Source organism: Cheilinus undulatus, linkage group 16, assembly GCF_018320785.1.
Source record: "Cheilinus undulatus linkage group 16, ASM1832078v1, whole genome shotgun sequence".
Taxonomy (NCBI): Eukaryota; Metazoa; Chordata; class Actinopteri; order Labriformes; family Labridae; genus Cheilinus; species Cheilinus undulatus.
The window spans coordinates 34044456-34055917 of record NC_054880.1 but is presented as its reverse complement, the minus strand read 5'-3'; the positions used below and the strand labels follow the sequence as shown (position 1 = coordinate 34055917).

The following is an 11462-nucleotide window of genomic DNA, read 5'->3' as shown; positions in this document are numbered from 1 at the left end:
GCCATAGAAACCCATTCATGAAGCTCCCACTGCACAGTTTTAGTGTTTACATTAATGAGTTGCATTATGATTTTAGATGGCTGAGTTGCTGCTGTTTGCAAATGCTTCTACTTTCCAATACTATCACTTCCAGTTGACTATTGAATATCCAGCAGGGATAAAATTTCACCAATGAAGACTTCATGTAAGGTGAAGATTTTATACACCTGTGGGAACGTGTCTGATTTAAACACCTAGATTCATTAATTAACAGGTGGAGACAAATACTTTTGTCCATTTGGTGTACTCTTTGTCTCAAGAAAGAAAAAGGATAAAAAAGCAAAGCTTTTAAAGGGTAGAGAAACGTCCTGTTATAAAAGAAGCACTACTCAGTGTGTTGACACTTCTTTGTGTTTCAAAACTATATTTTTAAAGCCGCTTCCATTGACGACGCAGTGTCACCCCCTACTGGCTGTGAAAAGAAGAGGAAAAGCATACAGCACCTGGTATTCCCAGGCGGTCTCCCATCCAAGTACTAACCAGGCCCGACCCTGCTTAGCTTCCGAGATCGGACGAGATCGGGCGTTTTCAGGGTGGTATGGCCGTACGCGACTATCTCGTCTACTTGGAGGCTACTTAAGGAGATAATGGCCTGTGGTAATTATCTTTGATATACTACCAGCTGATGGCAAAATGTCTTATCATCGTAAGTGCGAACTGAATCAGACAACATAAACGGTCCGTGTCCCACCGCAGTGAAGTTCGTTTTAGGTTGGATATTTGACGGATATTTACTACGGATCTGCCAGTGTCTTCTCACTCTTTATAACCAGGAATGGCCTCAGCAGGGCGGTTCAATCAACTCAGCATCCTCCCTGTCAACGTCGGGAGTTTATTTAGGGACCGTCAATAAGTTACCGGTTGAAGTTCTCAAAATGGCAGTTTTTTTTCCATGTGATATGACTGTCCTAAAATCAACCTCAAATGATAATACGGAGTTGGAACAAAACGATGATGAAAAAAATGATTTTTCCATTTTTCATCGAAAAATTTCTAGGTTAAATTCATAGCCAAATTCACTTTTTCTTCAATAGCTTCCATGTGATATGACTGACTGTCCTAAAATAGATCTCAAACAATAGCACTAACTGGGAACAATAAGACAAACCTAATTTTTTTCTCAAATTTGTCCTCAAAAATTCTTTTGGGTTAAATTTGTAGCCCAATTTTGACTTTTTCCTTGAATAATTTCCATGCCATGTGACCCATTGTCCTAAAATAATGGCACAAACTTGAAACAACAGAAAAGAGACTTTGACTCCTCTACTTTTTCATGACTAGTTTTAGGTCATGTTACCGTTAAAGTTACTTGTTACTTGTATTGATGTCCTCAGGGATGTCAATATTTCAACATTTCAAATGTTTCAATAAATACACATGAATTGTTAATCTATGCCTGTTCCTTTCAGTTGTTTGTTTTAAAATTATATAAATATTTACAGAACAGAGTAAGAGGTTGGAGTGGAATAAATGTTCATTAATCATAATCGAGATCAAAAGTTCAATTAATTGGATTTTGATTTTTGCCATCATCGCCCAGCCCTAGTTCGGGGTCTCCCTCATGTACCTTTGTTCTGCTTAAAATAAATGTAACGTCAAGGCTGCATTCAACTTGTTCCTACTCCTGGCTCGTCTTTTAATGTAGTATTTCTGACTACAAGAATTGTTTGTATGGTACTGCTGGCTGTGAAGCAAATCCCCCCTCGGAGATAATACACATCCTTGATCCCAACCAGACCACTTGGTCAAAATGCCCTCAAAGACTTTATAAAAATATAGACAGCAGAATAACTTACCTCAAGTGAAGCCATTAGAGAACTCACAATACTTTGTTACATGTATTTAACATGCTAGTTCTGAAATTTATGTAATTTAACCATTTTGAACATAAGTAACACATTAGTGTAAAAACACATTTTTTAGTTTCATTGTGATAAAAGCAAATCCTCAAAGCGCATGCACAGTTTGTTTCTCTCCAACTTGTCGGCACATAGCTGTGTACCAGCCAAAGGTAAACACACACCTGTGTCTATGTGCATGAGCAGTCAGCTGATATAACTAGTGAGATTTCAGACAGAACATTTACTGTGTGGAAAAATCTGTTTGATGTTCAATTCTGAAAAAAATGATAAGAAAAACATCAACATGAAATAAAAGTTCAAGTTTTTAATGGCAGGAATCTGGTAACATAACAATTCGATTTTATTTGTAAAGCACATTTCCTACAGTTGTAAACTCAATGTGCTTTACAGAAGATAAAAAAAACATACAAAAGCAATCAAAATTCAAGCAAATTTACCCCCCTATTTAAAGTCAGTAGGTGCTGTTTCAATCAGCTTTTTGTTACCTGTGGCATCAAGCCATGTTTCTGTAATTGATGCAGTCTGGTTAAGCAGAAATTTTGTTAACCAAATTTGGTGGCTTGTTAGATTCTGGTGAAAAATTTTGTATTCTGGTGGTTCCATTCATCTCGCTCAAAAAATGGCCCCTAAGAGGCCCCAAAACCTGGTTTTCGCTGGTATTCAGGAGCCCCGCCCACAGGTTTGAGTGACATACATGAAACTCAGTACACATACACTATATTGCCAAAAGTATTCACTCGCCTATCCAAATAATTGAAATCAGGTGTTCCAATCACTTCAATGGCCACAGTTGTGTAAAATCAAGCACCTAGGCATGCAGACTGTTTCTACAAACATTTGTGAAAGAATGGGTCGCTCTCAGGAGCTCAGTTATGTTGAGGTGCAAAGCGGGTAAAGGTCACCAACTTTCTGTAGAGTCAATCACTAGAGACCTCCAAACTTCATGTGGCCTTCAGATTAGCTCAAGAACAGTGTGTAGAGAGCTTCATGGAATGGGTTTCCATGGCTGAGCAGCTGCATCCAAGTCAAACATCACTAAGTGCACTGCAAAGCGCTGGATGCAGTGGTGTAAAGCACACCACCACTGGACTCTAGAGCAGTGGCAGTGGTTCTCTGGAGTCACAAACTGCACTCCTCCATCTAGCAATCTGATGGAGGAGTCTGGGTTTGGCGGTTGCCAGGTACTTTTCTGCATTGTGCCAAGTGTTGAGTTGGTCAAGGGGGGATTATGGTGTGGGGTTGTTTTTCGGGAGCTGGGCTTGGCCCCTTAGTTCCAGTGAAAGGAACTCTGAATGCTTCAGCATACCAAGACATTTTGGACAATGGCCATGTTCCCAACTTTGTGGGAACAGTTTGGGGATTACCCCTTCCTGTTCCAACATGACTGTGCACCAGTGCACAAAGCAAGGTCCATAAACACATGGATGAAAGAGTTTGGTGCGGATGAACTTGACTTGCACAGAGTCCTGACCTCAACCCGACAGAACACCTTTGGGATGAATTAGAGCGGAGACTGAGAGCCAAGTCTTCTCTTCCAACATCAGTGTGTGACCTCACAAATGCGCTTCCGGAAGAATGTACATAAATTCTCATAAACACACTCCTAAACCTTGTGGAAAGCCTTCCCAGAAGAGTTGAAGCTGTTATAGCGGCAAAGGGTGGGCCGACATCATATTAAACCCAATGGATTAAGAATGGGATGTCACTTAAGTTCATATGTGAGTCAAGACACGTGAGCGAATACTTTTGGCAAGGTAGGCAGTCCACCAGCTCCACCTGAATTTCAAAATAACACCACTTTTTGGACAACTCCTCTGCCAACTGGAAGTGATGCAAATGGGTCATTTCAGCATTTTTCTGTAAATTTCAATGTCAATTTCATGGTTTTGCTGTAGCGCCCCCTACTGTAAGATGCAATAACACCTTATCAAAAATAACAATTCCAATCTTTTTTCAGTTTTCTCTCTTTTTTTAACCTATCATGCTCTGACTTTGACCTGAACTCCTCAATATTTGTCCCAACATTGACATGTTTCATTAACAGATGCACCAGTGGCCATGTTGGCCATTTTGATCCTTCACCATTAGCCAGGAACTATCATACTTTAATTCCTCAATATCTGTCCCAACATTGACCACTGAGAACATTAGATTCTTTGCCATGACACAGGAAGTGGGTGTAACTCTATAATGAAACATTCGATTGCCTTCAAATTTCACAATTTAATGATTTTGCTGCAGCGCCTCCTATTGTAAGACACCAGTAGCACATCAAAAATTGAATGTCCAGGTTTTTTTCATGACAAATAGTCCTTCCCCGATCACTTTAAAATATCAGCATCCACCTTTGTCACTCTGCCACCTACTGTTGAGGGTCAGTATAACCTAATAAACAAAGTGCACCATACAAATTTTTTATACGTGATGACACTAAAAGAACAGTCTCCATGGTCTCTCTGCCATGCTGCAGCAGAATGCAAGGGTTTGCTAACACCCCACTGTTGCCACTAATGGGCGGTTGCGCCACACCCCGACCTGCGCTGGGATGCGAGGGCCCTTCAGTGCTGCTTGCAGCCCTAGTTTTAATTTGATTTTTTTAACATGAATACCATGATTGCTCACAGCCTGTCTAGATTTCACAATCCTCCTGCCACTTACTCTGACTGGAATCATGGCAGGATGGGTGGATGTCTGGGAGAGGACACAGTGGGAGTTTTACTAACCTCATTTTCTATTGATGGCACAGTGGGACAGAGAGGCATTCTGCTGAAAATGCTTGAGATTTTAAGAGCAGAAGATGGCCAACAGGGATGGTGTGTGCACAGATGTTGGTAATGACAGTAGAGAGCTGTTTGTGATGTCCCTGTACCTGGTGGGGTTTATGACACTGACAGGAGAAAGAGTTTCATGGCTGTTCTTTAACTTGGCATTTATGGCAGTTTTATCAGTTGGAGAATTTCATGAGAGTGGCAGGATGCTGGCTCCAGATGCACGGCAAAAGTTGAGAGTGGGAACTATTGACACTGGCACAAGGACCCGGGGACGTCAATACCAGTAACAAGTGACTTGTAGAAGATTCAAAGGGCTCGAATCCGGCCCGTGGCACCATTTCCTGCATGTCTCTCCCCGCTCTCCTCCCTGTTTCCGACTCTATCCACTGTTCTATCTAATAAAGGCCAAAAATAAATCTTTAAGAGGAAGTTCAAGCGTAATTGTCTGCATGGATCTTTATGTGGTTGTCCAAATACTTTTTCTGTTTGAATGATCTTCCACAGGTAACACAGGTGTACGGCTTTATACCTGTGTGAGTAAGAATGTGCTGACATATGTCTGATTTCATACAGAATCTTTTTCCACAGGTGCTGCAGCAGTAAAGCTTCTCACCTGTGTGTGTTCTCATGTGGATGATCAAATCACATTTATGTTTGAAAGATTTGTTGCACATTGTACAGGTAAGTGGTTTATTACCTGTATGGATTTTCAAGTGCTGGTCCAAAGTACATTTATGTGTGAATGATTTCTCACAGGTACCACAGGTGTATGGCTTTGTACCTGTGTGAGTAAGAATGTGCCGATTCCAATTTTTTTTCTGACTGAATCTTTTTCCACAGTCGTTGCAGGAGTAAGGCTTCTCACCTGTGTGTGTTCTCATGTGGACTGTCAAATCACATTTATGTCTATAAGATTTGTTACATTTTGTACAGGTATGTGATTTTTCACCTGTGTGGATTTTCAAGTGCTGGTCCAAATTAGATTTATATGTGAATGATTTCTCACAGGTATCACAGGTGTACGGTTTTATACCTGTGTGATTACGAATGTGCAGAGTCAAATGATATTTCAGACTGAATCTTTTTCCACAGTCGTTGCAGGAGTGAGGCTTCTCACCTGTGTGTGTTCTCATGTGAACTTTCAACTCACAATTAAGTCTAAAAGATTTGTTACATTTTGTACAGATGTGTGTTTTTTCACCTGTGTGGATTTTCAAGTGCTGGTCCAAATAAGATTTATGTGTGAATGATTTCTCACAGGTACCACAGGTGTGCGGCTTTACACCTGTGTGAGTTTGAAGATGAAGATTCAAATGTTTTTTCTGACTGAATCTTTTCTCACAGGTGCTGCAGGAGTAAGGCTTCTCACCTGTGTGTGTTCTCATGTGGACTGTCAATGACTGTTTCTGTGTGAATGATCTACCACAGGTATCACAGGTGTACGGCTTTGTACCTGTGTGAGTACGAATGTGCAGAGTCAAATTATGTTTCAGACTGAATCTTTTCCCACAGGTGCTGCAGGAGTAAGGTTTCTCACCTGTGTGTGTTCTCATGTGTTGTTTTAAATTTATTTTTTTTAAAAATCCTTTTTCACATACTTCACATGAATACAGCCTCTCACCTGTTTGTTTTTGATCTCTCTTTTGTCTTTGTTTTGATTTTACAGTTATCTCTGAGTCTTTCTGCTTGTTCTCTTTGGGATCTTGATTCCCAGCAACATGAGAGTTGTGAGAAAGGAGCTGGTGTTCATCTTGTCCATCTGCTTCTCTGTGCTCACTTTCCTCCTTAGTAGGAGTCATTATCAACATGTCAGTCTCCTCCTGTTTGAGCTGCTCTCCCTCCTGCTCCTCTTTAATCTGTGGAGGCTCTGGCTCCTCCTGGTCCAGACTGCACTTCCTCTCCTGGTGACAGAGCTGCTGCTCTGCCTCCTCCTCCTTACACACATGTTGCTGTGGGACGTCTGGAGATACAAAAACAAAAAAAAAAGTCAGGGGGAGGAAACATGTCATTAATGCCAGTGTACAACTGTTTGCTCAAGCAAAATATTTTATACCTATTCAATACCACATGATATCAATGACACATTCTATGTTATTTTAAAGACTGATAATGAAAATAGGACAAAGTTCACATGTGAGTACACATGCTGCTGTTTGTTCCATAGAGAATCACTGCAACCTTATATTAGGTCAAGATTTTGGTATGAGAACTTGGGTTTTACACTGGCTCAGTTATCCTGGATTGTCTAACAAAAGGCTTGAAAATTGATTCATTCTTCTGTGAGGATCAATAGACCTCCTGCCATCATTGACTTACATTCATCATCAGCTGCGACTCCCCATCTTGCATATGGCAGTCGGATGGCGCAACCTCCACAATGAAAGCCAGCAGTCCAGGCGGCCTCTATGTATTGATATCTATGACATTGTCTATTTAAGCTGTATCCCATGTCAGAAGTAGTTTCTGATCCGCCATCTTAAAGACCATCCCACGAACCTTAGCTGGTCTGAAGGCCGAAGACTGAGGACTGAGATTTGAAGACCGATGAGCAGAGAGACATGAGAGCAGGCTTCCTGGAACTTTTTAATCAAAGACAAGCCCTCTTACTGGATGTCACTCTCTGACTGCTACTCAGCGGACATCAATGCAACTTCACAACACCAGCAGAGATAAATAATAGAGGAGGAATGGAGTTTATAATGGTCGACAAATTAACTCCAAACAGAATATACAGGTGCATCTCAAAAAAATAGAATATCATGAAAAAGTTCATTATTTTTAGTCACTCTTTTCTGAAAGTGAAACCCATATATTATATAGACTTGTTACACATAGAGTGAAACATCTAAAGCCTTGATTTCTTGAAATTTTGATGATTACGGCTTACAGATAATGAAAACCCAAAATTCAGTGTCTCAGAAAATTAGATTACATAAGATCAATAAAAAATGATAATTTAAACAGAAATGTCAGGCCTCTGAAAAGTATGTTCATTTCTATGCACTCAATATTTGGTTGGGCCTCCTTTTGCATGAATTACTGCATCAATGCGGCGTGGCATGGAGCCAATAAGCCTGTGGCACTGCTCAGGTGTAATGGAAGCCCAGGTTGCTTTAATAGCGGCCTTCAGGTCATCTGCATTGTTGGGTCTGGTGTCTCTCATCTTCCTCTTGACAATACCCTATAGATTCTCTATGGTGTTCAGGTCATATTTCAAATTTAAAATCAGAGAGACAGCTATAAAACGTAGCAAAGAAATTAAAAAGACAAAAAATGCCAAGGAAAAAGAATTAATGGAAAATTTACAAGCTTTGATTAATATAGAACACCCCTCTGACAATGAAAAACTGAAACTAAACCAACTACAGAATGAGATCTATGGATTATATATAGAAGCAGCAAAAGGCACATTCATTCGTTCCAGAGCTAGATGGTTGGAAAATGGTGAGAAAAACACAAGGTATTTTTTTTTTGTCCTAGAAAAGGGTCTGCAAAAAAAAAAAAAAAAAAAAAATCACAATTAAAAATTGCTAGCAGCATATTCCCTAATCCTAAAGAAATAGCTGAACATGTATGCTCCTTATACAAAGAATTATATAAATCTCAGTTTAATCTGGAAAAATGATGTATATCTAAACAATCTCAGAACAGTTTAAAGCTAATTGTGAGAAACCCATTGAGAACTATGAATTCTTGTCTACTTTAAAACATGAAAATCAGAAAGTCCCCTGGTATTGACGGTTTATCCACTGAATTTTATATGCATTTTCGAGAAATAATTGAAACCCCTCTCAGATAAATGTATAACGAGTGGATTTAAAAAAAAGAAATGACAGCTACAATGAAACAAGGATTAATTACCTTAATTACCAAACCTAACAAAGATCCTCTCTTAATTGAAAACTGACGTCCAATAACACTTTTAAACTTGGATTACAAATTATTTGCACTTGTGTTTGCCAAACGTCTAAAATCACACCTTGATGAGATTATAAATGAAACACAAAGTGGATTCATGGCCCACAGCAATTATGTAAGATTGGTCCTAGAGTTACTTGACTACTCTGAGTTTGTGGAGTCGCAGGCACTCATCGTTTTCCAAGACTTTTATAAAGCTTTTGATACTGTGGAACACACGACTTGTTTGGTTTTGGTAAGAACTTTATCTCGACTGTACAAATGGATAAGAGAATGTATAAAAAAAACCTCATTCTATCTGGTATCTATACCAAATCACATTTTCAATATATTTGGAAGCCTTCGTTTTCTAATTTCTTGCAACTTCTTTCTATCTAAACTCCCCTTAAAACTATCAAAATGTTACCAGCAAGCGCTCCTTGCATGGAAATTATGTTACACCCACAATTTTTCCCCACACAAAACTGTTATTTGGAATAATAAAGACATAACTGTAAATAAAAAATCAATCTTTAAGTAAAATTGGACTGAGAAAGGTATTTTATATGCTAGAGATCTCTTTGATAGTAATGGTCTGTTATTCACTTATGAACAATTTCTTCATGTAAAATCCTTTCCTATTACCAGTAAAGAATTTAACTTTGTCTTTAAACTATTCCTACAGGTTTATCACACTTAATGAAAAGTCATTTGCAATTTCAACATGTTCAAAGACTGGAACTTGCTCTGACATTAATTAAACATCATTTTGATTAAATTCAAAATGTAATAACAAACATATACGCAGTTTATTTTGTGAAATGAGAACAATTACCCCAAAAGGAAAAGCTTTCTGGAACAATATTTTTGAAAATTTTGACTAGCAAAAGGCATGGTTACTACCTTACAAATTCTGCATTACCAACAAAATTATAGAATTGCATGTTAAAATTTTGCACAACATATATCCCACAAATATCTATTTTTCCAAATTTACACATACAGATAACAAATGTACCTTTTGTGATGATGATATTGAATCTGTAACACATCTATTTTACTTTTGTACACATTCTAGTAATTTCTGGAACCTATTGATGGAATATTTATTGAGTTAAACTAAAGTTAACATCGTAATTGATTGTAAAAACGTCATAATGTTTTACAAACATGACAAATGTAAAATTGAATTCACTGTATCCATATCATTTCTTTATGGGAAATTTCTTATTCACAAATGCAGATTAAGGAAATTTACCCCTACTTTTCCTGGTTTCCTCAATGATTTGAAACAGTATGTAAAGATTTTATAATGTATAAACAGTAAAAAAGGTAACAAACGGTTGACATCTTAAATAAGATTTGTGGAAGTGACGAACTGTACCTGGACTTAATGAAGTTCTACAGTCTTTATTTATGCTTTTATAATGTAATTGTTCCAAATCTTACTTTTATTAATGCCAATTTATCTTTACACCCTGATCTACTTTATTTCTTTTTATGTTTGTATTTGTATCTGAGCACCTGTCTGTTTGTTTGTAAAAATTGTTCAATAAAATTTCTAAAACAAACAAAACAACAACAACAACAACAACAACAAAAAACAAACCAAGAAAAAGGGGCAGTCGGATTCCCTAATCACCGCTGTTCTCCTTTCCTATCCTCTTCCTCCCTCCTTTCCTTGACCCTATGATGTTTTTCACCGGGGATAAGGAAAAGTGGAGGAAAGGACTTGAGAGGTAATTTCTGGATTTTTCGGAAGGACCCAGCCATGAACTATTTTTGATTTCGGTTGTTTCGCGTCCTTTACCGTAATGTCTTTCTACATGTGCACCACAAACAGTTTCAGACGCTGGCTTGACCACAGTTTTGAACATCTGGCGGTTGGTCCCATTCCCTTTCACCAGAAAATGTAAGCTAACCTTAGCCCATCACAACTCAATATAGAAAAATCAGTTATTTGTTTGTTTGTTTAACAGATGAGACCCATGTCTCGTCTTAATAACAGCATCTCTGAGCATAAATACAAAGCTAAAATCGTATCTCCTCACCTGTTCTGTGTAAGGGGATGTGAGGTTTCCAAACGATATCCATCATTCTGCTCTGACGGTCGATCTCTGCCTCGTTCTCGACGGCAGCTCTTGTAGCATCGTCATATATTTCCTCAGCTGCAGCAGCTGGCCGCTCCTTAACATCTCCAAACTTCTCCCCTGCAAACATTTTTGTTCTTTACTCAGCTGTAAGGTTCCTCTGTGTTTTACAAAGACTATTTGGCGCTTGCCCTGCTTCTTCCTCTTCTTTTACATTTCCTGCAGACTAGAAACCACCAGGGCGTACTGCTGCCCTCCACAGGAGAACAACAGACTGGAGTACCAGTTTGGCTTCATTTGACCTGCAGTTTTAGCAATAGCCTGACATCTGATTGATATTTGAACAGGTATTTTACTACAACTATGCTCACTTTTTTAAAACTACTGAAAATACCATGCAATTATTTTTTAAAATGTATACTGTCTCCACAAAACACCTTGCGGATTCGATGAAATCTGCTCATTGGCTGGGCTGTATGACACCAGTGGCGGAGTAAAGAAACATATGTTTGTGTATGCATGCAGGTATGTATGTTCTATTTATATATGTATGCATAGTTTTGTGTATGGTTGAATGTATGATAAACAGACTGTCAAGATTATGTGACTTCATTTTGCTGGGTGTGTTTTTTTCTATGTTCGAGATAAATAAGTAAAATGAAAAAATTGAAATTAAAGTGATTAAGCTGCATTTGAATTACTGAATTAAGACTTTTTATTTCACATACCTCAATGTAATGTGGTCTCATGTGGTGTGAATGTAACTAACATAAGGTTCTAGTAGTTTGCTCTAGCCTAAATAA

The 11462-nt window shown here is 38.5% G+C and overlaps 1 protein-coding gene and 1 non-coding gene across 4 annotated transcripts; both read right to left on the bottom strand.

The window, feature by feature from the left end:
* Positions 1 to 470: 470 nt before the first annotated feature.
* LOC121524622 lies at positions 471 to 589 on the bottom strand. The gene has a single exon (XR_005993157.1). It is a non-coding gene; the product is annotated as a 5S ribosomal RNA (ribosomal RNA).
* A 2639-nt stretch (positions 590 to 3228) lies between these two features.
* On the bottom strand, positions 3229 to 10828 carry LOC121524128 (gastrula zinc finger protein XlCGF57.1-like). Of its 3 annotated transcripts, XM_041809351.1 has the most exons (3): positions 10621 to 10828; positions 5874 to 6632; positions 3229 to 5810 (listed from the first exon to the last, which is right to left on the bottom strand). In XM_041809351.1, the coding sequence occupies exons 1-3, from the start codon at positions 10787 to 10789 to the stop codon at positions 5104 to 5106; spliced, it is 1635 nt and encodes a 544-aa protein (XP_041665285.1). In that variant the 5' UTR covers positions 10790 to 10828; the 3' UTR covers positions 3229 to 5103. The 3 variants fall into 3 exon arrangements, with proteins under 3 accessions (XP_041665285.1, XP_041665284.1, XP_041665286.1); XM_041809350.1 differs by having other exon boundaries at positions 3229 to 6632; XM_041809352.1 differs by lacking the exon at positions 10621 to 10828 and adding an exon at positions 6989 to 7072 and having other exon boundaries at positions 3229 to 6632.
* Between the last annotated feature and the right edge of the window lie 634 nt (positions 10829 to 11462).

What these genes read in the sequence shown, in the direction of transcription:
- LOC121524128 (XM_041809350.1), bottom strand. Translation starts at nt 10,789, where the DNA reads ATGTTTGCAGGGGAGAAGTTTGGAGATGTTAAGGAGCGGCCAGCTGCT. An exon ending in CATCCCCTTACACAGAACAG is followed by an intron (nt 6,633 to 10,620) that starts GTGAGGAGATAC and finishes TTGTATCTCCAG; the next exon opens with ACGTCCCACAGCAACATGTG.